The sequence below is a fragment of the Anastrepha obliqua genome, chromosome 4 (genome assembly GCF_027943255.1).
Source record: "Anastrepha obliqua isolate idAnaObli1 chromosome 4, idAnaObli1_1.0, whole genome shotgun sequence".
In the NCBI taxonomy this organism is placed as follows: domain Eukaryota; kingdom Metazoa; phylum Arthropoda; class Insecta; order Diptera; family Tephritidae; genus Anastrepha; species Anastrepha obliqua.
Genome location: NC_072895.1, coordinates 70,278,036 through 70,306,035, shown reverse-complemented (window position 1 = coordinate 70,306,035; position 28,000 = coordinate 70,278,036). Strand labels below are relative to the sequence as shown.

Here is a 28,000-nt window from a genome sequence, read left to right as displayed (position 1 = left end):
TGGCAGAAGAGGAGAAAAAGAAAAGTAAAGAGGAAAAAGTGCTCAAAAATACTTTCGAGATTCTTCTGCTACGCCAACGTCACTGCCACATCCTTGCTGCGAGCCAGGCGACAACGGATGCGACTCGTATCGTCGTTAGCATAGCTGTATCCGGCGTGAGGGTCAGGTTAGCCTCTAGGCTTCACTACTTAGTGTAATGGTGTAAGCGCACACAATGAAAAACGCTTACAAGTGCGGGAATATCAAATAGAGAAGGTGTGCAGTTGCAGGGCGCATTAGTAGGCAAGCAGAAGTGTGTGTGTTTGGGTACGAATCTGTGACCTAGAAAATATGCAGGACAAACAAAAAATAATTAGGTTAATTTTTTTCCAATTGAGGCAATGAAAACATAACGCGAGTAAAAGTAGATTAAGTTATAGCAACAAGGCAGCAGCAGCAGCAACAGCAAAAGCAATAACAATATGAAAAAATACTGAAACAAATACGAACATAAAAGTTAAACAGGGGCAGAACGGCGACATTTGACAGTCCAAAATCAGAGGTAAAAATTTTATTTAATTAAAACACACAACAAAAGGGTGCTATGGTTAAACATAAAGCAAAAGCTATAAAATAATCAAAAGCAGATAGCAAACTCATTCACCTAAGAAATTATGTTGAGGTTTTACGCGGTTCTTTGCGGATGCACTAAACTGAATGCGAACGAGCGAGTGATCCACTCTAAGTGGCAAGCAAAGTCAAGCAGCGCCAGTTGACTTAGCAGACAGGCATTCAGCTAGGCCGCTAGTAGTGTGCTTGTTGTCATTTAGCTGTGGAAAACTTAAACACGCTCTAATACGCAACTAAAGGGTGATTTTTTCAGAGCTATAGGAAAGTTTTCCAAAAACACACACGTACAATTCAGAAAAATGCATAAAGTTTTTGTTTAAATCGGTAGTACAGTCCATATAATTTAATGTTTGAAGATTATTTCATGCAAATGTTGACCGCGACTGCGCTTCAAATGGTCCATCCGCTTAGTCTAATTTTGGCATACTCTTTCCAATGTTTCGGCCGGTATCTCACATATAAGGTTGTCAAAAACGTCTTGCGGTATTTTTATTGAATTTTCAATTGTTCATAAAATTGGTTATAATAATGCGATTAAAGTCAAATATGCGCCGTTTTGTTCGATGACGAGTTCCCAACGAGATGCCAACTTCATAATGCCCCTCTTATAGAAGCTCGCTTCCCTATTGTCAAAAAACTCGGAGAGCCAATTTTCACAGGACTCTCTTGTGGACAACTTCCGACTACCAAGCTCGTTCGCCATGGACAGAAATAGGTGGTAATCACTTGGTGCGAGATCCGGACTATACGGTGGATGCAAAAGAACCTCCCATCCGAGCTCCCGGAGCTTCTGGCGCGTCACGAAAGATGTGTGTGGCCTGACGTTCTCCTGATGGAAGACAATTCGGCCTCTGTTGATCAAATATGGCCTCTTCTGCATGAGTGCTGCATTCAAGCGGTCCAGTTGTTGGCGGAACAGGTCCGAATTGAGCGTTTGGCCATAGGGGAGCAGCTCATAGTGGATGATTCCCTGCCAATCCCACCAAACATACAGAAGAACCTTCCTGGCCGTCAATCCAGGCTTGGCTACCTTCTGGGCAGCTTCACCGCTTTTCGACCACGACCGTTTGCGCTTCACGTTGTCATAAGTGAACCACTTTTCATCGCCAGTCACCATCCGCTTCAAAAACGGGTCGATTTTGTTGCGATTCAGAAGCGATTCGCATGCATCCATACGGGCAAAAATGTTTTTTTGCGTCAAGTCGTCTGGCACTCATACATCGAGCTTCTTTTTGAATCCAAGCTTCTTCAAATGGTTTATAACGGTTTGATGACTCATGCCCAGCTCTTGGCCGATGCTACGGCTGCTACTATGCCGGTCTCTTTCGATCAATTCAGCAATTTTATCGCAATTTTCGACGACAGGCCTTCCGGACCGTAGCGCATCTTCGATCACCTCTGCACCAGAACGAAAACGTTGAAACCATCATTGTGCGGTGGAAATGGAAACTGTATCGGGTCCATAAACTGCACAAATTTTATTGGCAGCATGAGATGCATTTTTGCCTTTATCGCAGTAGTACTGTAAAATATGCCGTATTTTCTCTTTATTTTGCTCAATGTTTGCGACGCTATAACTCACGAACGACTAAAAGCAAACAACAATTAATCAAACACGTGTTAACACGTGAAAAGAGCTTTCCAAAAAGCTCTAGCGTGAACCGATGCGACGAATAAAACTAGAACTACGCGCTTGCAAAGACAAGCTTGCGGAAATACCGCAAGACTTTTTGGGCAACCTTATATAAATGCTTTAATGTTGTCTTCCAATGCGTTTATTGAAGCAGGATTGTCTGAATAGACATGAGCTTTAACATACCCCCACAAAAAATAATCTAAAGGCGTTATATCGCACGATCTAGGTGGCCAATTGAAAGGTCCCGAATGTGAAATAAAATGTTCACCGAACTCGCCTCTCAAAAAGTCCATTGTGACGCGTGCTGTGTGGCATGTGGCATCGTCTTACTGAAACCACATGTCATGCAAGTCAAGCTCTTGCATTTTGGGCAAAAAAAAGTTGGATATCATTTCACGGTAGCGCTCACCATTCACAGTTACGTTACGATTCGCAGCATCTTTGAAGAAGTACGGTTCAATGATACCTCCAGCCCATAAACCGCACCAAACTGTGACCTTTTCTGCTTTTCTGGATACATTGGTAGCTCTTGCAATCCTTCTGGCTGATCTTCACTTCAAAATCAACAATTCTGTTTATTTACGTAGCCATTGGTCCAAAAATGAGCTTCGTCGCTGAACACAATTTTTCGATAAAAAAGTGGATCTTTGGCCAACTTTCCAAGAGCCCATTCACCAAAAATTCTGCGTTGCGGTAGGTCGTTCGGCTTCAATTCGTGCACCAGTTGTATTTTGAAAGGCTTCACACTTAAATACTTTCGCAAAATTTTCCACGTTGTTGAGTAACAGAGGCCCAATTGCTTCGAACGATGACGAATCGATAATTGATGATCATCATCAGGACTGGCCGATACAGCTGCGATATTTCTTGAGTTCGCACTCTACGTAAGCGTATTGGTGGTTTGATGTCCAATAATGTAAATTTGGTTGTAAATTTAGTCACAATAGCTCGAATAGCCGCTTCAGTGGGTCGATTAAACTGAACATAAAATGGAAGAAGCGCGCGATAAACTTTCTTAACAGAACACGCATTTTTATAATGATTCAATGATTTGCAAGTGTTGTTCGTTTGTAAGAGGATTCATGGTTAAATTATAGACCAAACTGAAGATGTTTGACAGTGAAACAAAACACGAAACGTGCGTAGCTGTTTAAACCAACTGTTTAAAAAGATAATAGCTAAAAAATCACCCCTTATGTGCGTTCTCAGCTGTTTTACTTAATATTAGTGACGTTTTCATTTTTCTTTTTAAATACTCGAACTCATTCACTGCTAAAAAACAGAGCGCCTATACTTGCGAGAAGCACAAATTAACTTTATCAAACCGTCGAGTGCAAAAGTGCAGCCCCATGAAGTGGAATGTGACAGTAAAATTCCTATTTCAATTTAGTCAAGTTACTTTTTAGGTCAATTTTAGCGAAATTAGGTTTTCGAGGAAGACAAAAGGCGGGAAAAATTAAATAGATAGCGAGCGAAATTGCGCTCGAGTTTGTACGAAACAAAAACAAAACGAAAAACAGAAAAATCTGCTATGCTTGGCTCTTCACAAGTTAAAAAAAATAAATATGGTAAATAAAATAAAATAAGAATGGAAAAATAACGAAAGTTTTCTACTTTCTTATTTTTTTGTTGAGATATCAGCCATCAGTTTAATTAAACACATTTTAAATACAGTAGGTTCTGTTTTTATGCGGCTTTTTTTTATGCGGTTTTGAAATAGTGCGGTTTTTTTTTAAATTACAAAATGCATGTCGACCTATGGGGAATTGTACATATAAACAAGATTCTAAACCAGCTAAGCAAAAACTCATCACAGATTACATCAGAAATGCTAACCCTACAAGTATGGAAGATATATAAAGATATAATTTTCAAAGATACAATATTTTGTTTATGCGATTTTATTTAATTATTTCAGATTCATGCGGTCTATGGAACGTATCTATAGTAATAATATGGGACTAGTGCCCTTTTTTATGCGATTATTTCAGATTTATGCGGTTTTAGCATTTGAAACGTATCTATAGTTTTACTATAGAACTAGTAGCTTTTTTTATGCTGTTTTTTCTTTATGCTGTTTCTTGCGGAACGTATCTACCGCATAAAAACAGAACCTACTGTATTTCGTAGTGCAGTAAACAGATAGCAAGTCATTATCACCGCAACTACAACTTTGGAAGTTTTGCAGAGCGCAGCTAAGCACTTAAGTACTAATTCAAAGTATTTTTGAAATCGTGCTTTCAAAGGTATTTAACTTACTATTAACGTCAAAAGGCTGAGAAGTTAAAAAATTCGAGCATCTACTTTGTACAGAAGAAACGGAGTGACACCTCAGGGACAAAAATTGTCGATATATCGTAGTTACTTCAAACTTGCTTATTGTTATACTAAAATTCAATTGGGCTATAAATCTGCATAACCAGAAAAAATTTTAAAGTTTTGAACAAAATTTTAAAAAATGTTTTACAATGTTTGAAACTATGCGTTATATGGTTTTTGTTGTAGTATATATGAATATAGTTCATATAAAAAAACTGGTGTGTTTATAATTTTGCAGCGAGGTGTGTATGAGAATAAATCGTTGGTGTTTAAATTAATAGCAGTTAGGGCAAGTATGCCGTGCTGATCCAGTGATGGTTGGCTGCGTTTTTGAGTGAGCTCGTGGAATAATCTCGATATTGCTGTTGCCAGCACCACAGCTCAGATTGGTAGTAGCAGAACCTTGTACACCAAGCGTAGCGGCAAATAAGAATTAATCAGTCAGTGAAGCCCAGACAGACCTCAAGGTAAGTGACTATTTATTTGTCTTCATTTTTTCAACAGTTTATATTTTTATATTCTTACTTTTTTTATAAAGCATAGTTCATATTAAAACTTTCAGATGAATTATAAAAATTCTGTAAATTTTCCTAAGAGTGAGAATTCTTAGAAAAATTCTGTGTATGCAATTCTATAGCCCACTAAATTAACAAGAAGAATAACAAGGCGCATGTTTTGACAATTTTTTTCGCTGTAGTACTGCACTTTTTCTCTTTATAACGAATGCGAGAAGTTATGCAATTATCGCAAAAGTGCCACCAAAAAGCCCACTATAAAAATATCAAAAAAATCCATTTGTTTTTGCTTAAGATATACACTAATTTCTTAATACATAATTACATAATAACAGTGTTTTGGTGAGAAAAAGTTTTAAATACTTTTTTGAATTTTAACGCGACTCCTCTTAGTCAGTTGCGAAGAAGTGAAAAGACTCCTAAGTAATATTAATTTTTCCCCCATACAACGGCTAGTAACAAAGTCCCATTTCAAAATTTGTTGATTTGTATTGACTATTCAGAATTTTATTTACCATTCTTACTCACTCCAGTTACTTCCATGCAGCTCAACGCCTTCTTCAGCTGGCTTAAACTAAAGTGTAAAATAACAGTGTTTATTTGCACGCCGATTTTGCAACACTTGTGGGTTTTATCAATTAAAATCTAATTTGTTATAATTACTTCGTAGCAAAATACTAAGCCAGAGTATCAACTACTCTTACCAAGGAAGCTGTTTCGTAATCCCTTTAGACTATAATTTCGAAATGCTTCCACTGAAGCGATGCTGCAGAATAGAACGTATAACTCATCCACCTCATTCGCCTTATTCAGTCAGTAAATTACACAAATACCATTTTCCAAGATACAATGGCAATAACCAACTGCCTCTGCTTCTGCAACATCAAACAAAATCTAATTCAAAGTTTGCCAATGGCTCACCTGCGGAAATCGGTGCAAATAGATTTTACAAAATTAGCAGCGCCAACCACCAGCCAATTAGACGAGCAACAGCAACAAAAACAACACCAATCAAGTGAAGCAACAAGCAAATGTACAACAAAAACAATGACGAAAGGAATTAGCAGGCAAACTTAAGCCGACTGTCCGAATGTTGAATTGACTGAGTAGCTGACGAAGTGGTCAGGAGGTTTATAGGCACTGACTCTCGCAGATATCTTTGAATGAGGTTGGTGCTCTACTAAATTGAGTGTGACATTGGTAGTTGAGACAATGCCGCAAACCAATAACGACTATAAGAGCACGATAGTAAGACTTGTTGGTCGTGTGGCATGTGGGAGGAAAATAGAGCTGCAATTGGATGTGTGTGTGTCATTGTAAGAGAATGTTGATAGCAGCTAATCAGTGGTAGTTGAAGACAGGCAGCAACTTTGAGGTACGTGGTGCCACTCCTGAATAAAGCACTCAAACCAGGTAAGAAAAGTGAGGAAGATTATAGCAGTGAACTAGTTGACTGCACACATTAAATATTGAAATGTGTAACTATCCGAAAACTGAGCACTTATACAGAGCCAAGAATAGACGCTAAAACAATGCAAGGGTCACGGAAATGCTAACCGAATTTAAGAAAATAGTCGATAACTCTTCCAACTTTTCTAGCGGTGTACCAACCAACGTATGGAAATCAAGATCCTTAAACTGGTTAAGGTGATTTTGATGGTGAAATATCGTCCCAGCTTCAGTTCACACCCGAATTTATACTCAATTGCAGTGACAAAATATAAAAGTTGCAGCAAACAGCAGTTGGAATCGATAACTTAGGCAGCGACAGCGTGTGAATCGAGGTCAGATACATACATAACGTACAGCGCCTGTAAGCATGCTTCTGCTGACACAATTTGGCATAATTTTCGGGCAATTAGCATGCTGGTGACGTTGTGAAAATAGGCAAGCTTCCAACATGAATGCAAAGTAGTAGACTTTGCCAGAGAGAGGGTCAGGTAAAGAGGCAGCGACAAAGGGTTTCAATGCAAACAAACATCCGAACTCGGAGAATAACAAAGCAAGACGTCCTCTGCAGCTGCGGGTAAAACCGAAAAGTTGCCGCTGCTTAATTGTTTATAAGGTTACAAGAATTAAAATCAGCGTTCAGAAATAGCTCAAAAAGAGTATATAAAATAAAAGATTTCTTTGTCGGAAAAATATTTTAATAGGCATTAGAAAATATAAAAAATGGATGAAAAAGTGGTAAAGCAGCATATTTACTTAGCTTAATTATTTTGCTTAATTAATTTTAAAAACGTATGTTAATAAAATATTTTTGTTTAGTTAATTGGATTTTTATTTTATGTCACGCTATGTTGCGTTATTATGTGTTACGTTATGTGATATTATCTTATGTTATGTCATATTATTTATTATATTACATCGAGTGCTTCTTTAGTTGCAAGAACCAACGATATAGTTAACTATGGTTTGACAGCTGAGAATGGCAAACGGTGTTGATATTTCTGTTCAGTAAGGTTGGGCAAGTCATTAGGAATCACTTAATTCATAGAGCATTTCGCCCATTCCACGTGCGGTTTACCGGCGGCATCATCGGTCCTTATTTCTGAATTGAGAAAGGTGCTGCCGTTACGGTGAATGGCTAACGCTATGCTGATTGAATTTTTGTTTCGTAAATTAATCATCTAAACATCAACGACACTTGTTTTCAACAAGATGGCGCAGCAACTTGCTTAACAATCGATTTAGTAGACTAACCTAATAGACCCTGCAACTCGTAGCCGCGGCGGACAATGCTGGATTGCATATTCAAAAAATAAATGTAATGAAATGATCTACCAGATTATAACAAAAAAAATTATTCCAACAATATTTGTTTTGTAATATAATTTTAAGTTCTCAAGTTCTTAAAAAAACACCCGATATTATTTATATTATATTATTTTAAATTACAAATATTATACTCGTAATATACTGAATTAGGGGGGAACGCCACTGTGATTTTTCAAAAAAATGATTTTTTTTTTTTGGATTTTCTTAAAGTAGATATATTCAAAAATGTGTAAAAAAATTTAACTTAAAATCTTGAAAATTGACGAAGTTATACCCAATACAATAAGTGCAGGTAGTAAGTTACAACGTCCAATGAAAACTTTAAACGCGTTTTTCTCAAAACGACTTTTCTCAACACGGTGGCCTCGATTTCTCGAAGACTTATGAACCGATTTAATTTTTTTTTTTTTGTAAATTTTTGTAAATGTGTTGGCTACAATCGTACATAGCCGTTTTTTTTTTAAATTCCAAAAATTTATATTTTTTCAAGCCTTTCGAAAACAATAAAAGGGTAAAACCACACAAACTAGTTTTTCAAACCTGCACCATTTTCTCAAAAAAAAATATAAAGAAACCGCCACGTACGACGATAGCCATTGATGTAAAGAGTAAGAATTTTTTTGGTTTCTTGCTTTCAGATGATTTTTCACCGCTGTATCGTGGCCACTGATGCACCCTAGTTTTTTATGACGTCATTGCATTAATATTAATAACAATTGTAATTTTTAATATTTTTAAATAAAAATTTGTGTCAGTATAGTTGAATATATGTTAAATAAATTATAATTTGTCCGATCCTCAAATAATCACCCCTACTTATTGTATAAAAAAAAATTCATAAAAATCACTTAATTTTCACGCGTTCACAGCGATGCTCCCCCTTAAGTTATGTTATGTTTACAAAACGTACAATTGTATTACGTAAATCGATGTTCTGTGAAAAGTGTTCACCGCGCACTCAGGCCAACTAATGGTGCTCGGCGATGAGCCCCATTTTTGGCTTAAATGCTACGTCAAAATCGTCGTATTTGAGCTGAAGAGCAACCCGAAGCCATTCAAGAACGGCCATTACATCCATTGAAAACAACCATTTGGAACAATACCTGAAATTGAAGCACGTAATCTCCACAACATGTGATTCCAACAAGACGGCGCTACTTGCCACACAGTACGTGTAACAATGGATTTACTGCTTCGTAGTTTCGGTGCGCAATTTATATCTTGTCTCGGACCCGTGGATTGGCCACCAATATCGTGTGATATCACACCTTTCGACTTTTACCTGTATGCAAAATCTAAATGCTTTGTGGATAAAGCAGCTTCGATTGAGACATTGGAAGCGAACATTTGTAAAGTTGTTCACGAGATACCGATCCAAGTTCTTCAGTGATTCATTCAAAATTGGTGTTTGTAGATGGCCGAATTAGCGCGCAGTTGCAGTAAACATTAAAAAAGATAATCTTTAAAAATTAAATATCATGTCACACAACAATAATCAATATTGTCCTATCAATTTGAATTTTCGTTGTTTTATTCCCATTTACAATCCAATACCTCTAAATTAATCACCCCTCATTGTGTTATATTATATTTTATTTTCTAGCACTGGAATATTATATTTTCTAGCACTGGAATGGGGAGCTAAGGAAAATCGCGTTGCAGTGACTGCATTACGTAAGTGTGGTAAAAGTGCAAGAGAGATTTACGAATTGCTGAAAAAACTTAACATTTCGAAAATGTTTGTTTACCGCACGATCAATCGTTTTTCCCAAACGACGGAAGTGATAGACAGAAAGAGAAGAGATGATCTCCAAATGCATCTTCCATCTTTGAAGAAAATTAGACTCGACAGACTTAACTTAAGATAATGGAACGGAAAATTTCTATGTATATTTCAAGGTCTATGCGCATAAACGAGTTGAGTACCGGCCTACATTGGTTGCAATACATCCTCTTCTCTGATCCGTACATATACCTGTAAACTGCTTTATTCGGCTCTTGTTCGTCCTCATTCGGAGACTTCTAACCATCGTTCGATAAGCAGAACTGAGCGTGTTCAAAAAATATTTTACTCCTGTTCCATTTCACGATTCTCAACGTATGCTAATTAATCTGGACTCCCTGAAGAAAACAAGGACCGTCCTTTCACTTTCCTTCACTTCCAATGTAAATAAAGGCACCATTGATTGTCCGGTGTTACTCGAGCATTAGCATTAGTTAGTATTAATGTTCCGTACAGGAGAAAAAAACTTTAAGACTATGTTTGCTGGTGATACCCTATTGATCGTACACTTCGAGAACTTAAGAGTTATTTAATGACTGATCTTGACCTCGTTTTATCTAAATCGAATTTCGTAAAAAATATGAATTTAATTATTAATATTTTTACTGGCCTGGCCTGTTTCTTATATTTCTGTCTAGTCTATATATAGACTAATGTAATATAATAGATTAATAGATGTAATAGATGTATTAGATTAATAGACTGTAGATTAATATATGTAAGTAACTAAATTAATTAATTAATTTTTGAACCGTTCCAGTTTGTAGGGAAGAGCCAAAATGACGCAATGGCAATCGCAAATCACTGTGTATTTTAAATAGGTCTTTGTAGGTCCATAGCCACGTGGAGAAAATTCGCAATACCGTCAGGAAAAAATGATCAAAAATCAAAGAAAGTTTAGAGTCAATTCAAACTGGCGCTTTATTTCATAAAAATTTAATGGGCTATAAAACTGCGTACTAATTTTTTTTTTCATTCTGATTAAAATGTTTGAAATTTTCAATAAAATTTTGTCGAGCCCTTATAAATTTTATGCAAAATTTGAAACTTTGCGTTATATACTATTTAGAATGAACTGTACTCAAAGAAGTAGTCAAAACTGGTCAAAATATTGTGATGCTATGGTTCGCCCCCGGGTTGTATGTATGTAAATACGAAGAACATACATACATAGTTATATATTTAATGTAAAACACGGTGGGTTCACTCGATTCCAAGCATTCACCGCCCATTTTGAATAAATTTTATTTTGTTTACACTACGAATCTTACCTCCACTTATGGCGTTAAAATGTGTTCTTAACACACAATCTCATTACTTTCAAAAATTAATTTGCAAAACAGACACAAAGCAAAGTTTTGTGCAAGCGCCAACTACTTTAAAATAAACTTTTCCAGCTCTCGCTACTAAGTGGTTTCTTCGACATTTCAACTGGCTTCTAAGCACAACATCCTCTACTTTGCCAACCAAATTACTGCAAATTCATTAGCACACCTTAATTTCGAAACTTTCTGCTCTCCCCTTATTTACACTCACACCTAGAGCAAGGACAACAGGCATTTACCTGAGCGTATACACACATACGCACATACCTTACAACTAACAGCTAGAAGCCTACTTAAAGGAGCTGAAGTGCTGCACGTTTACCTTCCAGCCTGTCTAACGCTAAATTGGAAATTAATCATCGAGATAAAGTGACACTTGACGCCATGCGAATATTTACGATGTTGGCCTAGCGTTGTTGGAAAAAAGAAAAAAAAAAAGAAAGCGGAAAACAAAGAAAATTGAAAGCAAACAAAATACCCTCAACTGCGAAACAGGTATCGCAACAACAACTGCTATTGTGATAGCGGTAGTGAATCAGTAGAAGCGCTCATTTTTAGGAGACACCTTGCGGTGCCTGCTGCTTAAATAAATATTTAGTTGAATAAGCAGTAACTACTAACGTGAATAGCGAGGGATATCATCATCATCTAACAAACTATGGAACCCGCATACCCCAACAAAAACCCAACGACTAGTATATCAAGTCATTTATCCATCGGGTGTTGTGCTTTATCGTGAACAATTTGTTTGCAGCATAGTGAATTAGTTGTTGGCCAGCGGTTGGCACGCCATGTGTACAATAAATACAATAAATTACACCGACAGCTAATGCAATTTCGTCTCCTGCTCTTCCTAAGTGCTTTCTTAATGGCTCGGCAGCGGATGCAATTTTCGTTAAAACAATTAATTAAATAATGCATAAGCGATTAATCGCAGAATCTGTGGGTTTTTTTTTATCGAATATGATGATAATAAATTAAGAACAGAGTATTGACTGTAGTAGCATGCCAGAAACTAGCACTGAGCAATTTCGAAATTAGACAAAGTGATGGTCAAATTGGTAGGGTAGCTGACCGGCGGGCAAAGGTGCCAAAATCGGAGAATTGCGCTCTGTTGTGCAAAGGCAATCCTTTTTCAAATAGTAAAGATGTTAAACAGTTTACTAGATATAGATGCGTCAATAGCACTCGTATACTGCAAGAAAACGCAGGAACCAGATGGGCCGTTGAGTTCAAAAACTCAAGCCATTTTTTTCTGTCATATAGCTTTCCAGACAACGCCGATTTTGGATTAAAAACAAAATAGATTATAAACATTTCTAATATTATATCTGGAGAATCCGTTAGCTAATCAAATCGCGTTATGTTTCATGTCCATGTTCATACTTAATTTCTCTTTAAAATTAAACATTTTCAAGATATTTACAAAGTTAAAAACAATATCTTTTTTTGAAAAGTATGGCAACTTCCGATTTTCGAAAAATTGATTTACTCATTTCTTAAACTTATCAAGAAAAAATTAGGACATACATAAGTGAGATATAAAAGTTATTCGCATCGTTTTATTGCCCATACTAAAATAAAGTTTATCAAGCACTGAATCGATTTTTGTAATATCATTAATTATGAGGGCAAATACCTATGAAAAAATACCAAGCCTATACTCGGAAACAAAATTGTGTATTGCGAATGAGCTCTGTGAGTAACGACCTGAAGCACATCCATCTTACCAGAGTTCTTGTACTGATAATGAAGACGCGAGCCCCCTTGAGCAATAACAAAGTACCTCTTTTTCGTCGTACTAATTTTTGCAAAGAAACCTTGTACGAGAGAAAAATACGCGATGAATAAATATTAAAACATTTTATAAAATCATGTGAACTCAACTGCATCGATTCTGTCAAATTCACTGTGAACCGAGCGGTGGTACCACGATATAGCCAATCTTTTGTATTCTCTCAACTCTTCATTGAGACATTGGTTATTGTTGTTATGGTTGTGTTTGTATTAAAATAAAAATTTTCTGAAAATGTTTCGCAATCTTTTGCTAGATATAAACCTGGCTTATTACGATAATGTAAAACCGCCTATCAAGGAAGCGAAGCATTCTTGCATTTGTATTAGCTCAGTGTCCTTTTATGACATTGGTATGAACCTGTTGTACTGAAGCCGCTATACTTTATTCGGTCATACATTGACCCCATTGGCGCCAGTTATTTCTTCCTTGAGCTAACCAGCACCGGTAGCATACACCAAGTGAAGCCAAGTCCATCCCCAGCTGATCTTTCCAACATTACCAGCAGGTACCGGATCGAGAACTTTCAGATCTGGACGACATGACCGAGCCAGCGAAGCCACTGGATCTTTATTCACTGCATTACGTCGATGTAGCCGAAGTAGCTAAGTAGTGATTAACATTCGGTAGGGCCAGGGCTCGAAACCCCGGATGTACGACACCAAACTATAGAAAGAGTTTTTCTAATAGCTGTCGCCCCTCAACAGACAATTGCAAACCTTTGATTGTACTTCTACCATGAAAAAGAAGACGCATGGCTCAAATTTGAGAGGGAGTTCGACCAAACAGCTAACAGAGGTGTATGCGCCGCTTATTGTATACATATATGTTTAAGCCAATGCCGCCGTACAGCGCCGTACTTAGTCCAAAGTAGCACTTATTGGCGAAAGAGATTCTAAGTTTCATTTTCAAGGCTGACATTATTATTGGTTTTAAGGCTGGTTCCCAAATAAACGAAGTTAAATTAATATATAGTAAATAGACGTGGGTATCGAGAAACAAGCGCAATAACTGCTTGTTCGCTGGCAGGAAGTATCGTTTTTCTACTTTATCCAACTCAGAAAAAGCAAAGCTAACTTCGCGGTCAATACAGGCAACTCCTCTTCTTTCTGTCAAAAGCGGTTTTATACGAGTAATAAATCGATGAGATGGTAGTATGTGTCGATTCTTCTTTGGCGGGTCTTTTCCAAGACTTGGGGTATTGTAAATAACTGATCATTAACACATTTTCCAGGCCTTAAGTCACACTGATAAGTTCCATGGACTTTAGCTTTTCGCATTATACGAAAACCCAAAACTGCAATCCTTTGCTGTGTAATATTGATAAGAAGACGAAAAGTTTTGTGAATGGATCTTCGGAGAAGTTGCTGGCGAAGTTTCTTGATCTCGGCCCAAAGCGATAAACGTAAATAAGATACAGGTCGCTTGTAACACATATAATAAGTACATATGTACACATATGTAACATTTATTAGTGGCTAAGATAATATCAGGTTCTCTTGAAGAATTCTTTGCTTAATGTGCGTACAGTTTTAGTAATTTTTAGTAATTTTTTTAACACTAAACATTCAACGATTCTTGCTATAATAATGGCTTTCTTTCCAACCCTCAATACTAATGAATTAAATATTTTCCAATTTGAATAAATTTTGCCTAGCATCTCAATTTATTCGCTGCCATTGTACACTAATTGATTTCTAACAAATCGCAGCATACGTGAGAGTCAACAAACCGTAAAAGTGCTGCATTACTAAATCTAAAATATAGCTAAACAATTCCGATAAAACATTTACACTCCAAATGGGTTCTTTGAGTTAGTAGAATATACCCCACAAGTGCAGTTAACCAACCAACTAACCAACCAAAAGTGAAAACCACCATTGAAAATTATTAATTAAACTTACCGTCAGCGTTGATTTCCGTTTTGCTCTGTTGTGGACTCAGGAAGACGTACACTGTAGAAGAGAGAAAGAGAGTAGAGGTACAAGGTGAAAGAAGAAAATACGAAATGCAATTAATCAAGTTAGAAATACCATGGATATATATATATACAGTAGGTTCTGTTTTTATGCGGTAGATACGTTCCGCAAGAAACAGCATAAAAAAAAAAACAGCATAAAAAAAGCTACTAGTTCTATAGTAAAACTATAGATACGTTTCAAATGCTAAAACCGCATAAATCTGAAATAATATAATAAAATCGCATAAAAAAGGGCACTAGTCCCATATTATAACTATAGATACGTTCCATAGACCGCATGAATCTGAAATAATTAAATAAAATCGCATAAACAAAATACTGTATTTTTGAAAATTATATCTTCATTTAAGAAACGTCAGAATCGTGGCGTAAAATCACTTTCGTCACTTGAGGAAATGTACACGTCTGATCTAGATAGTTATGCAGGCGGTTCCATACTTGTAGGGTTAGCATTTCTGATGTAATCTGTGATGAGTTTTTGCTTAGCTGGTTTAGAATCTTGTTTATATGTACAATTCCCGATAGGTCGACATGCATTTAGTAATTTAAAAAAAACCGCACTATTTCAAAACCGCATAAAAAAAAGCCGCATAAAAACAGAACCTACTGTATATATATATATATACGAGTTAAAAATATGTTTGCGAGTCGTATGTGTGTATAAAGTATAGAAGAAAATTGGCGTGAGAGTGAGTTTTGTGACGTACGTCGTTGGTCGTTTTCGCAGGCAGAAAAGTTATAGTCGCAAAACAGGTGGGGCACAAACAGAAAAATAAGCAAATTGAATTGCAATTTGAAACCAAAAAACAAATTTCAAAAACAAAAAACAAAACAAAAAAATACAATACAAAAAGGTAGCAAATGGCGGTGAAAATCGAAAACAAAATAGTACAAAGAGTAGGTGAACCCAAACAACAGGCTGTTTAGTAAAGTGTAAATTCGAAAGCACACCTACCCGTCAACTATAAGTACATATGTATGTACTGTGTATGTTTATGGGCATTTCCAACATTGAGCGTGCGCTCTTTAAACAATTTTGGAAACACTAAGTTAGGTTAGGTTAAGTGATTACCCCTGCGAGGACCTAGCTGGACGAGAAATCCAAAGTTCGTCCTTGGGATACCGTTGTAAGGATAAAAATAGAGAAAAATAAGTAAGAAATGAAAGACGTCAGGTCCTAATTTAGTAGGTGTAACGAGATCCTTCAGACAGCTGCTACAAAACGAACTCTCCATATCTATATTTTGTTTGACTTTGATCTAACCGTGGTCAAAAGTTGTAGTTTTTAAGGCAACCCCAAACCTATCGTTTCGCGGCGAAACCACCTCGGTTCATCTCTGTTCCAGGTTGAAATGCTGTTAATTCTACCACACGCCAGCTTTGTAAATCTTGAGACGAAAAATTCCACACTGGACGTTTTTCTGTGGAGCACGAGTCTTGGGAAGGACGGCCAACATCGTCGACCGACGAGATAAATGTTGCCCTAGTGAAGCGAAAAATTGGCGTAGACCCACTCACAACACAGGAAATGATATATGGTGAATTGGGCTTGAATGCTACGGCAGTATCGCGAATATTGCGTAATGACTTACAACAAAGAAATCTGCTCGAATTTTGAATAAGATTTGAATTGTTTACGTAAATTCGAAAGTAGAGAGTAGTATAGCAACTTTAACATGACCGTAACAGGTGACGAATATTGGTATTTTTAAGTATGACCCAGAAACCAAACAGCGGTCTATAGTATGGTGCCCGAACGGAGCAAGTCCACCTGAGCAGCAAAAATCAGTAACAAAAGTGATGAACTCAGTTTACTTCCCCAGCGCAAACATTTCTATTCAAGTTATTCCGTTAAATTCTTCTCAGGTAGAAACTGCGAAATGATATACTGAAAACTACTTACCAAAAGTGGCCAAATTTTTACTTGAAAATAGAAAAAACGAGGAATACCGCCTCTAGCGTTAATGCGTTAGCTCTCACAACTGAAATGATAAGTAACTTCATTGTGCTTTTTGGCTTTGACGGAATTCATTATTTCCAAAAATTCAAAAAATTTGAAAATAAGTCTTTGGTAGCAATGAAGAGATAATAAATGAGGTTAAGGCTGCACTTAAGAAGCTGCAAAACGCGATTTTGAGCACTGACAGTAGATTTACAGATTAAAAAAATGTATTGAAGTTAATGGTGATTATGTAGAGAAGACAAAAAATAATGAATATTAAAAATAAAAAGTCCCACATTAAAAAATAATTGGCACGTACACTTCTGTTAGGTGTTTAGCCGAGCTCGTGCTCCTGTTTGTGATGTGCGTCCGTCTTGATGTTGTTCCACAAATGGAGGGACGTAGAATTTTAAGCCCACTCCGAACGGAAAATCGTTTTAATGAAGAGCTTTTTCATGGCAGAATACACTCGGAGATTTGCCATGGCCTGCCGAGGGGCGACCGCTATTAGAAAACATTTTTCATAAAATTATAATTTAGAGAATTGTAAAAAGAAATGTTAAAGTTATGTAACAAAATTCCTTTTAAGAACAAAAGCAATTTAATAAAAAAAATGTAAATAAAGAGAGACCCAACAGGTCAATATTTATTAAAGAAAAACGTTTATTTGAATTTTATGTAGGTACTCGTATATAGGTGCTACGGAGGCATTTTCGTTGATTTGAACATTTTCTGTGACCATTGATGGCAGCTCTCTGGAAATACCCCAGCTGGCACATGCTGGAGTGGATTGGGCTGGGAGTAGTGAAAATCCAGGTAGCTGCAGCCACAGGTGCGCACCAAAAGCGTAGAGGGAACTCACAAAAGCTTTGACATGGTATTACCGCTACTAGTTCTACATCTGCGTTCTGCATCCTGTGTCCACATACAAACATTCTCGTACAGATATAGATACAAATGTTCCAATTAATGTGCAAAAAAGCTTGCGTAGTTTTGGCAAAATTGTTCATCGGTTTTAGAAAATACTTTTGCTTAAGCGGTTGGTTGCGTGTGTCTGTTTATGTACATATGGGCATATGTTTGTTATGCCATGAATTCAGTTGACTTACACCATATGCTGGGCGCCCTGTGGCTCACAAACACGCACACGAAGGAATTCATCGCCGATATATAAATGCATATATATGTATGTGAGTATTTAATATGCAAAAACAACACTGAACCTGGAACGAACATAGAATTCATTGCGTAGTATTGCACGTGCCAAGTTAATTGGTTACGCAACCAAAAAGTAGACAGTATAACAACGCTAAAAACGATAAAGCGGTCTCACTAGGTAGCTCACTACTCTCACTACCCTCAAAACCCACCACGCCAATACCCATGTTTTGCGGTTTTTCCTAACAATTTCGTAGCCACTGTTTTCTCGTTAATAAGTTGCACTTTTTGCATGGCTTAAAATGTTGGCATCTCTGCCCAACTAGTAGCTGGCTGTTGCATGGCACTAAGTCGGAGAGCATTACTGATAATAATAGCAGTAAAGCTTTTGAATGTCAAAATTGTTATCGACAGTTGGCTTAATTTACCAACGGCGCGTTGCCGATGAAGTTAGATATTTTGATGGGGGTCGGTATATAACCAAACACAAAAAACAAACCAGAAAATAGATGAGCCCTGGTGATAGAGGAAAACAAGCGCAGCGAAATGAAGTAGCAACCGATAAGCAACAACTATGTGTGCACTGAGTATGCCGAAGTGCGACAAAAAAGGTATGCAAAGTTCGCAAATGTACGTTGAAGTGAACTCAAACGGAAATTTTGAATTTAAAAGCGATAAAATGACTACATTTACATGTTATTAAGCGGTTTTGAAAACTCATTTTTTTATGTAAACGACACCAACAAACTTTGCCAACAACAGACAGCGTACAATAATTATTACATTCTAATTCAGCTGATTGCTCTTACAAGGCATTCAGTGGGTAGACAAACTCTGGGTTTCAGCAAATATAGCAATCTTCTGTTTTTTAAGGATGGTAAAAGAACAATCTTTCCAGTTATTTTATTTAATTCCCGTTCAAGCGAATTCACAAATTATACCTTTTGATAGCACAGCAAAGCAGTCTGGGTTTTTGGCTTTGCTAGTACTGAATGAAAACGCGAAACCAAATCGATCATGTTTTGATAGATGGAAGACATGCTTCTAGTGTATTAGAAGCACGTACGATCCGAGGACCCAACATCGACTGGGATCATTACCTTGTTGCAGTCAAACTGCGCACACGTCTCTGTGCAGCAAAAAACGTACATCTGCCTACGCAAAGAATTTTCAGCATAGAAAAGCTGCAATCACAACAGACAGCCAGAAGATTCGCCACTCGACTCTCACTCCTGCTCTCACAGAGTACTGCCCAACAAACCGGCATGCCCGAGCAATGGAGCAACATTTCTCGTTCTCTACATACCGCCGCCGAAGAAGAGATCGGATTCTGGCGAGCCCGAAAAAACAGTTGGTACGACGAGGAATGTCATGCTGCCCCAGAAAGAAAAGATGCTGTCTATAGAGCCACACTGCGATCGGGCGCAACGCGAACCATGTGGGATCGCTACCGAGAGCGAAAAAAGGAAGAGAGACGTATTATCCGAAAAAAGAAACGAAAGGCCGAAATACATGAGTGCGAAGAGCTTGAGATTCTGGCCAATAGGAACAACGCCCGAAAATTCGACCAGAAAGTTCGGCGGCTTACAGAAGGTTTTAAGACCGGGGCGTTTTCCTGTAAGAACAAAGACGGCAATCTGGTGACTGACGTACAGAGCAATCTTAAATTATGGAGGGAACACTTCTCGAACCTGTTAAACAGTGACAGCTGCGCATGTCACAAAGAGTGTGAAGATCCCCATACCCCAATCGTTGGCGACGGAATTGTCGTTCCACAACGCGACCATGATCAACCAAGTGATTGCACCTTATCAGTGTGGCTTTAGACCTGGAAAATCTGCCATCGACCAAATATTTACAATACGCCAAATCTTAGAGAATCGATATACACCATCTTTTCGTCGATTTCAAAGCTGCATTCGACAGAACGAAAAGGAGTTACTTGTAGGCCGCAATGTCTGAATTTCGTATCCCCGCAAAACTAATACGGCTATGCAAGATGGCCTTGCTCAACACCAGCAGCACAGTCAGAATTGGGAAGGACCTCTCCGAGCCGTTTGATACCAAACGAGGTTTCAGACAGGGTGACTCGCTGTCGTGTGACTTCTTTAACCTGATGTTGGAGAGCATCGTACGAGCCGCAGAACTTAATCGCTCAGGCACAATTTTTTATAAGAGCGTACAATTGTTGGCGTATGCCGATGATATTGACATCATCGGCCTTAACAACCGCGCTGTTAGTTCTGCCTTCTCTAAACTGGATAAAGAGGCAAAGCGAATGGGTTTGGTGGTGAACGAGGACAATGCGAGTACCTCCTGTCATCAAACAAACAGTCGGCGCACTCGCGTATTGGCACCCACGTCACTGTTGACAGTTATAATTTCGAGGTTGTAAAGGACTTCGTTTATTTAGGAACCAGCATTAACACCGATAATAATGTCAGCCTTGCGTAGAATCTCTCTTGCCAACAAGTGCTACTTTGGACTAAGTAGGCAACTCTCTCGACGAACTAACGAAAAACTAACACTCTACAAGACTCCCCTCATGCCCGTCCTAATGTATGGCTCAGAAGCTTGGACGATGACAACATCCGATGAAGCGACGCTTGGAGTATTTGAGAGAAAGATTCTGCGGAAGATTTTTGGACATTTGCACGCTGGCAACGGCGGATATCGCAGACGATGGAACGATGAGCTGTATGCGCTTTACGACGACATAGACATAGCGCAGCGAATAAAGATCCAGCGGCTACGTTGGCTGGGTCATGTCGTCGGAATGGATACAAACGCTCCGGCTTTGAAAGTATTCGATGCGGTACCAGCTGGTGGTAGTAGAGGAAGAGGAAGGCCTCCTCTATGTTGGAAAGATCAGGTGGAAGCGGACTTGGCTTCACTTGGTGTATCCAATTGGCGCCGGTTAGCACGAGAAAGAAACGACTGGCGCGCTTTGTTAAACTCGGCCAAAATCGCGTAAGCGGTTATCGCGCCAATTAAGTATTTTTATAACATTTTTTAGGACCGCGAATGCTATAAGCAATCCTCCATTGGCTTTCAGTTGCGTATTTTGGGTGCCAACTTAGTAGACCAATTCACAAATAATGTGTTCCAACGTTTCACCACCGTCTTCCTAATAAGCAATACCCTGCGAATGCTCGTAAGTGCACTCGTTAAGAATTCAGGAGTACGTTGAATGCCCAATTTGATGGAAGCACAAATATTTTAGCTCTTCTTCGCCGTAGGCAGTCGGTTCAATAACGAAACACCTTTTTTCCTGCACTTACCAATGGCCACCGTAGCCAAATAGGTTGGTGCGTGAATACCGTTCGGATGTGCCATGGTTCAAGTCACCGGGCATGAAACACAAAATGATAGACAAAGTTTTTTCTAATAACTGTCGCCTCTCGGCAGGCAATGGCAAATCTCCGAGTGTACTTCCGCCATAAAAAACTCCTCCCAACTGCTCCTCCACCAATTGACGTTCGGAGTCGGCTGAACACTGTAGGCCCCTCCATTTGTGGGGCAACATCAAGACCCACACCACAAACAATAGGAGCAGCTCGCCCAAACACCCAATAAAAGGGTGTAAGCGCCATTATATATACCAATGGTTCATCTTTTATTTAGTACGACCAAAAGGTGAGATCCGGCTCATAATATTTGAAAATATATTTTAAAAGGCTAAAAAAATTCGTTACTTCCTGTACTCAATTTTGTATTGCTCAATGTAGATATGCTAAATTGTTAATTTGTAACTAAAATGCCAATTTCTAAAACTTTCCATTAGCTGGCTTGCCAAAAACACCATAAAAAGCCTCAACCGGAAAATTTAATATTATTTAACTAAGTAAAACAAAAACTTTAACTAATAGAAAGTTTTAAAGAAAACTTTAACTTGGCACAAAAAAAAAGAAAACACCAACAACGTAATTTCACCCAGAGCATAATGTTTAAATATGTATGTCCTGTAGTGTAATGAAAGCCGCTCGAGCATTAGCAAAACTTACGCCAAACAGTGAATCCCAACACGACCAGCGCCGTGACTATGAGCCCAACATTCGATATAACTTTCACGAAAAACGATGATGAATTGCTGAACGGTTGTGTGGAGCAAGTTTGCAGCAAAGTATTGGCGCCAAGAATGGGTATCTGAAAATAAAAGCAAAGCGGAAATATTGATTATACGGTAAGCAGAAAAGGCTTAAAAGAAAAACCAAATAAAAAAACAAAGGTAAATTTTGGAAGCAGGTATGCGGTATTTTGTAACTGTATGTCTTTTTTTTTATTTTTTTAAGTTTAAAGTGTCATGGTTTAATTTTGATCATAATATTTTTTCATAAATAATTATGTAATTTAAAATATAATACGATATTTAAATACCTATATTTGAAATATTTTTATTATACTAGACGAAAATATGAAGAAATATCTTTAACACAAAGTTTGGCTATTAAATGACGAGACTGTCGAAGTTTGATTTTACAGAAACTAACTCATCACCTTATTTTGTTGTATATACTTATACAAAGTAGTGCAAAATAGTGTCATTTGCAAAAATTATAACTCTTGCGATTGATTTTAGGCCGCAGAACCACATGCAAATCTTCCATTTTTTTCAAAACAATGCTGCAAGTTTTCGCCTATCAGCTAATACCGAATTTGACTGAAGTAGTGCTTGGACTAGTAGAAAATCAAGAAGAAGCAGAAGTAACCATTTAGATTACATAACCATGTGAAAATAGTAAACGAATTTACCATAAAGCTCAAAGAATTTTACTGTTCTGCTCATATGCTCGATCGTCTAATTACTTTTCCCTAATAAATTAATACTATGTTGTATTGGATATTTCATACGTATAAGCAATGATTTTCCACTGAAAAGAGTCTTTGTTTGAGCACACAAGACTGGCTACCAAGTATAGAGGTGTGTGTGGAAGAACCAATTCCAGAAGGATTTGACGCCAATCGGTATAAATAACCGCAGCAAGTTTGGAAAAAAGAAATAAAAACGACTACAGTAGTAGATGCACAAGAAAATGATCTAAAACCCACTTACTCGAAAATGCCTGTGCAAAACCCAGGCAAATATAATATTTTTTGTAAGAATACATCTTGCACCCTAGCAGCTTTTTTATTCTAATATTTTGATAATTAAACTTATATTTTATGAATCACGAATGTATACCCATGCGGAAACAATAAAACTCAGTTTCATTCACATTACCTCATTCTGTACTATAAAAATGTGGCCCTACCCAAGCTCATTAACTTGCAGTTGAAGTTAATTAAAAAGACAAATGATCACCAATCAATGCAATACCCTGCAGCAAAAAGAAAAATTAAATCTTAAAGAAATAAAATTACCCACAAATTAACACAACAATGTGGTGGAAAAGTATTTGTCTGAGGATTACATTAATCTTATTAAATTATAAAACAAGCGAACCAAATGCCTGCATCAATCACTTTTACTTGACACAATAAAAATAAGATTTGAATAACTAAATAATGAATAAGGAATAACAAAAAGGAGACACCAAAAAATTTATACAAATAAAGCAGAACAAATTATGAGCAAAGACAGTGAAAAGTTTCAAGAGGAGAATGCAATGACTGACTCCCAATTCAGTTTTCTGAGGAGTGGATTGAAATATAAATTGCTAGTCATCAAAAGAAATTTTCAATTAAAAAAGTTTATAGAGAATTTCTTTTGGTTGGGTTTTTTTCATATGTATTATAAGGGAAAATCAAAGCCTAGACGGTCTAATAAACTTAAGAATGGAATTAAAGTGACAGAAAAACAATTCAATCACTTAAAAACGATGTGGTGGATGAACTGAGGGTGGAATTGAAAGTGGCAATATTAAGCGTATTAGAAGAATATTTAATAAATTAAAATATTGCAAAAAAAAACAAGAAAAGTAGGAAAAAGAAAAATTAAAAAATGTCAACAAAAATTGTCGCAAAAATAAACACACCCGAAAACAGCAAGAATAAGAAAAGTGTCTGCGAAGTAGAGAAATTACTACTTTGTTAATACTTCGAGTATATTTTCTGAATTTCGAATTTTTATTTACAGTCTATTAAATGTTTCATGTCGCAGCCTAAGTTGTGTTCAAACCAGTGAAAGTGAAAAAATCGTTCAAATATATGTCTGAGCGCAATGGAAGGTTAAAATATATACAACAAAATTCCACAGTGAATATTATCGTAGATCTTTTTAGGCCAACTTCCACCTAAAAATGCCTTGTTAACCCTCAAAAACAAATTAGGAAAGTCGGTAGAGTGAGGTCTTCTCAGGCAAAACCCTCATGTTACCAACATAAAAACCGCCAGATAAGCCAGAATAGCACTGCACTCAATATGTATAAAAGAAAGTATTGTAAGACACCGTTTGATTGAACAAAAAAATTATGTAGACTTCCCAATATATTTCGCTAAATTTTTACAACCCTTTACTCTCCTCCTCCCTTAATGCTAAAAGATTTGATTTTGATTGCACTGGGGAAGTCCGGGCTGGTGTGCTTTTGCCATAATATTGTCGCGCAGTGGTATGAATAAGTATTTTAGCTACAAAAAGACCACCCGAAATCGGTTATATTTTGCATTTACTTCATTAGGGTTCGGCGTAACGTATACGTAACCTTCGAGGACAACGAATAAAAAATTATTTAAAACATAACAGCTGCTAAATTACTCAGATATTTTATGAAAGTCCCTGTCGAAGCTCCACCACATCTGCTTCTCTCTGTGTGCTGCCATTTCATTTTTCTCAAAAGAAATTCCCACACGATTCCCGCTGAGGGTATACACCTCATTGACCACTGCCGCTCCAGTGTTAAAAGTGAGCAAGACACAAAAAGCGCGGTGAATGGTGTCAATGCGGATATACTATAGTCCTTCATTGCTGTTCGCATTTAAAATTTCCATTTTACGGTATCGAAAAAACAAAGAAATTGAATTAAATCAGCCAGCAAGCGATTACACTGCAAGCGCAACTTACAACTGAATTGATCAGGTGTTGTGTAAACTAATAACAAAGACGATCTGGTAAGTAATAGCTTTCTTTGTTCCAACTACTTATTTACAGAAACCTGTTTCTTTTATGCTGAAAACAATGCAGCACAGCGAGCTGTTTATGTACATATTCCCCGTACTCGTCGTACATATCGGGTGTCTTTTTAGCTGCATGGGAACTATCGACATAGTTAACTCTGGTTTGACAGCTGAGAATGGCAAACTGTGTGGACATTTCTGTTCAGTAAAGTCTGGCAAGTCATCATGAATCGTTTAACGCCAGATCAGCGTGTCCAAATTGTGTAAATTTACTTTTTAAAAATAATATAATCAATTGTTAAAAATTGAACTGATCGAATGCACTATGCAACTGGAAGTCGCGGCGGACATATGCCGGATATCATATTAAAAAAATGACATGAAATTATCTTCCAGATTATGACAAAAAAAATTTATTCCAACAACATTTATGTTTAAACCATATAAATTCTCAAACTCTTAAAACACTTCTGATACAGGTGTATTCAGATATTTCTCAAAGCCGATATTGTTCTTTCAAGGCAGTGAATTTGTTAAGATACTGTCTGATACGCTTCCGCTCAAAATCTAATAATTGTATTGAATTGTGTAAATTTTTCATTAGTAACATCTTGAGCTCCCCCTGCTCTACAGTGAATAAAAACGCTGTACCGTACAAGGCGCTGCAGGAGGAAACTTTGCCTTACAAAGTTGCGATGGAAATTCTTGGAAGATACAATGCGATAAGTAGAAGCAAAATATAAAAACAGCAAAACTTAAGAAGATTCTATGGAGCTTGGTTGGTTGGTTAAAGTGGTGATTCTTCCAGAATCCAACTAGCGCTTTCGCGCCATTTTGTTGCCACATCCTCGTTGCCAACTTGTTTAATGGTTTTTTACAGCATAACTATATCCAGTCTGTGCGGTTAAAGCCCAGGGTTAACAGTCTGTCCTTCCATAGGGCAGGGCATTCACAGAGGAAATGGAAGATTGTCTCCTTTTTCTCCGGTTGTTTACAACTGTGACAGTATGTATTGTGAGGGATACCCATTTTGGCTGCTTGTTCTTCGATAGACCAAAAGCCAGTTATGACTGCCGTTAGTCTCCAGACGTCCCGTCGTTTCATTCTTATTAATGCCGACGATTGCTTGAGGTTGTAATTGGGCCATAACGTTCTGCTAATTTTGCATTTCGTCTGGTCTTTCCACCTACAGTCAGCGATTCGGAGGTATTTTTGGGAAATTGTGCTCTTGACTGCACCTAATGGTGTGAGTACCGATTCCGCAAGAGCGTTATTCATGGCAGATCCCACTCTTGCCAGTTCATCTGCTTTTTCGTTACCTTCAATGTTCCGATGTCCCGGGACCCAGATTAAGGTAACTTTATGGTTTTCACTCAAGATGGTGAGGCTATTCCTACTTTGTTCCACCACTTTGGAGGTTGTTGTGGCCGCACCCAGTGCCTGGATTGCAGCTTGGCTATCCGAGAGAATAGCGATATTACCCTTAAAAGAGAAATCTGCGATTAGTAGCCTGCAAGCTTCCCCAATCGCCAGTACTTCCGCCTGGAAAACACTGCTGGTATTAGGAAGACGCACAGATTTTTCAATTTTAAGTCTGTGAGAATATATAATAGCTCCAACACCGCAGTCCATTTTACTGCCATCTGTATAGACTGTAGTGTCGAAGTGAGTTTGTCGCAATATGGAGCATTTTGAAAAAAAAAAAAAAATAAGATGAAATAGCAAAAAATTCTTATTCACATGCAAAATAGGATAGCGCATGCAATTTTCAAAATTTTGATCACCAATTTGTTTTTAATAGTGAAAAAGTAGTGATGAAAATTCGGCAATAATTAAATCTTCTCCAATACTTTACTTAACCTTTTAACACAGATTTTTTTTTTTTTAACTTTTTTTTAATTTTTTTTTTTTTCTTAATTTCTTTTTTTTTTAATTTTGTATATATATGTTTATGTATATATATATATATATATATGTTTTAATATATAAATTTTTTATATATTTTTGTATATATATTTTTTTTAGATATACAAGGTGAAGTCCAAAATAAACAAGACCAGTGTCATAAAAATGATTTTGATGACGCCATATTTTTAATGAGTTAGTGCGTTGGAAGTTATATCCCTAGCTGATTTACAGTGAAAGCTTGGTGACATTCGGTTCAATGGAAGCGAAGTTATTTCGTCTAAAGTGTCAGTATGTTTGTGTCGTCGGTACAAAAATGAGTTTTGAACAAAGAGCTAATATCAAATTTTGTTTTAAAATCAGTAAAATATTTACCGAAACATTTGAATGGATGAAAAAAGTTTATGACCATGATTGTCTATCTCGTGGCAGAGTTTATGGATGGTTTATACGTTTCAGAGATGGTTGTACGGACATAAATGACAATAAACGGCCCGTATGTTCCCAAAATCAGTAATCACCGAAAACTCCATCAAAATTGTTCGTAAATTATATTTAAAAAGATAATAGCTAAAAAATCACCCGTTATATACATACATACTGTTACAACATTAATAGCCCTATATAAAAATAGTGATAAGGTTACAAATAAACTCGAAAAATATTACAGATTTCAAAATGGTCAAAGCTGAGGTTTGAAATACAAAAAACAAAACACCACATGCCTTTACTGCTTTACTTGAAGAGTTTGAGATATACTTTTTATGTTTTTTTTATCAATTTGAATAACAACAGCAACACCAAAAAGCCATGGGAAATATCTGTAGATGTACGATAATGCAAGGCGAAAATTCGGATGAAAACCGATACCAATACATAATATACAACAACAGTGCGATCGATGCAGATAGCAAAGTAATTTTTTTTACGAAACCGAAGCTGCCATGCAATTTTTCAAAAAAAAAAGTCGAGCAACCACTGCCAAACGTACAGTTACAGCTGCTTTTCTTAGTAATCCTCATATTCTTGATGTTTCTGCCGAAATTGCCCAACTCAACATGCAATAGTACTCAGTTCCGGTGTACGAGTGGCTGAGAGGTTTGTGAGTGAAGCCTGTAGCTGATAGTCGCAGCGAAACAGTACGCTCTAACGGGTGTCTGACTCTTATAGTTGCTGCAAGCGATTGTATTAATTTGACTTT

At 37.2% G+C, this 28,000-nt stretch overlaps 1 protein-coding gene across 1 annotated transcript in view; it reads right to left on the bottom strand.

Moving 5' to 3' along the window:
* LOC129243736 (nuclear pore membrane glycoprotein 210) overlaps positions 1 to 28,000 on the bottom strand; it is a 128,548-nt gene that overhangs the window by 1,994 nt on the left and 98,554 nt on the right. Inside the window, exons 22-23 of the mRNA XM_054880994.1 lie at positions 21,846 to 21,987; positions 14,665 to 14,715 (exon numbers count right to left, since the gene is read on the bottom strand). Coding sequence (XP_054736969.1) covers positions 14,665 to 14,715; positions 21,846 to 21,987 — 193 coding nt within the window. The remainder of the gene's footprint in view (positions 1 to 14,664; positions 14,716 to 21,845; positions 21,988 to 28,000) is intronic.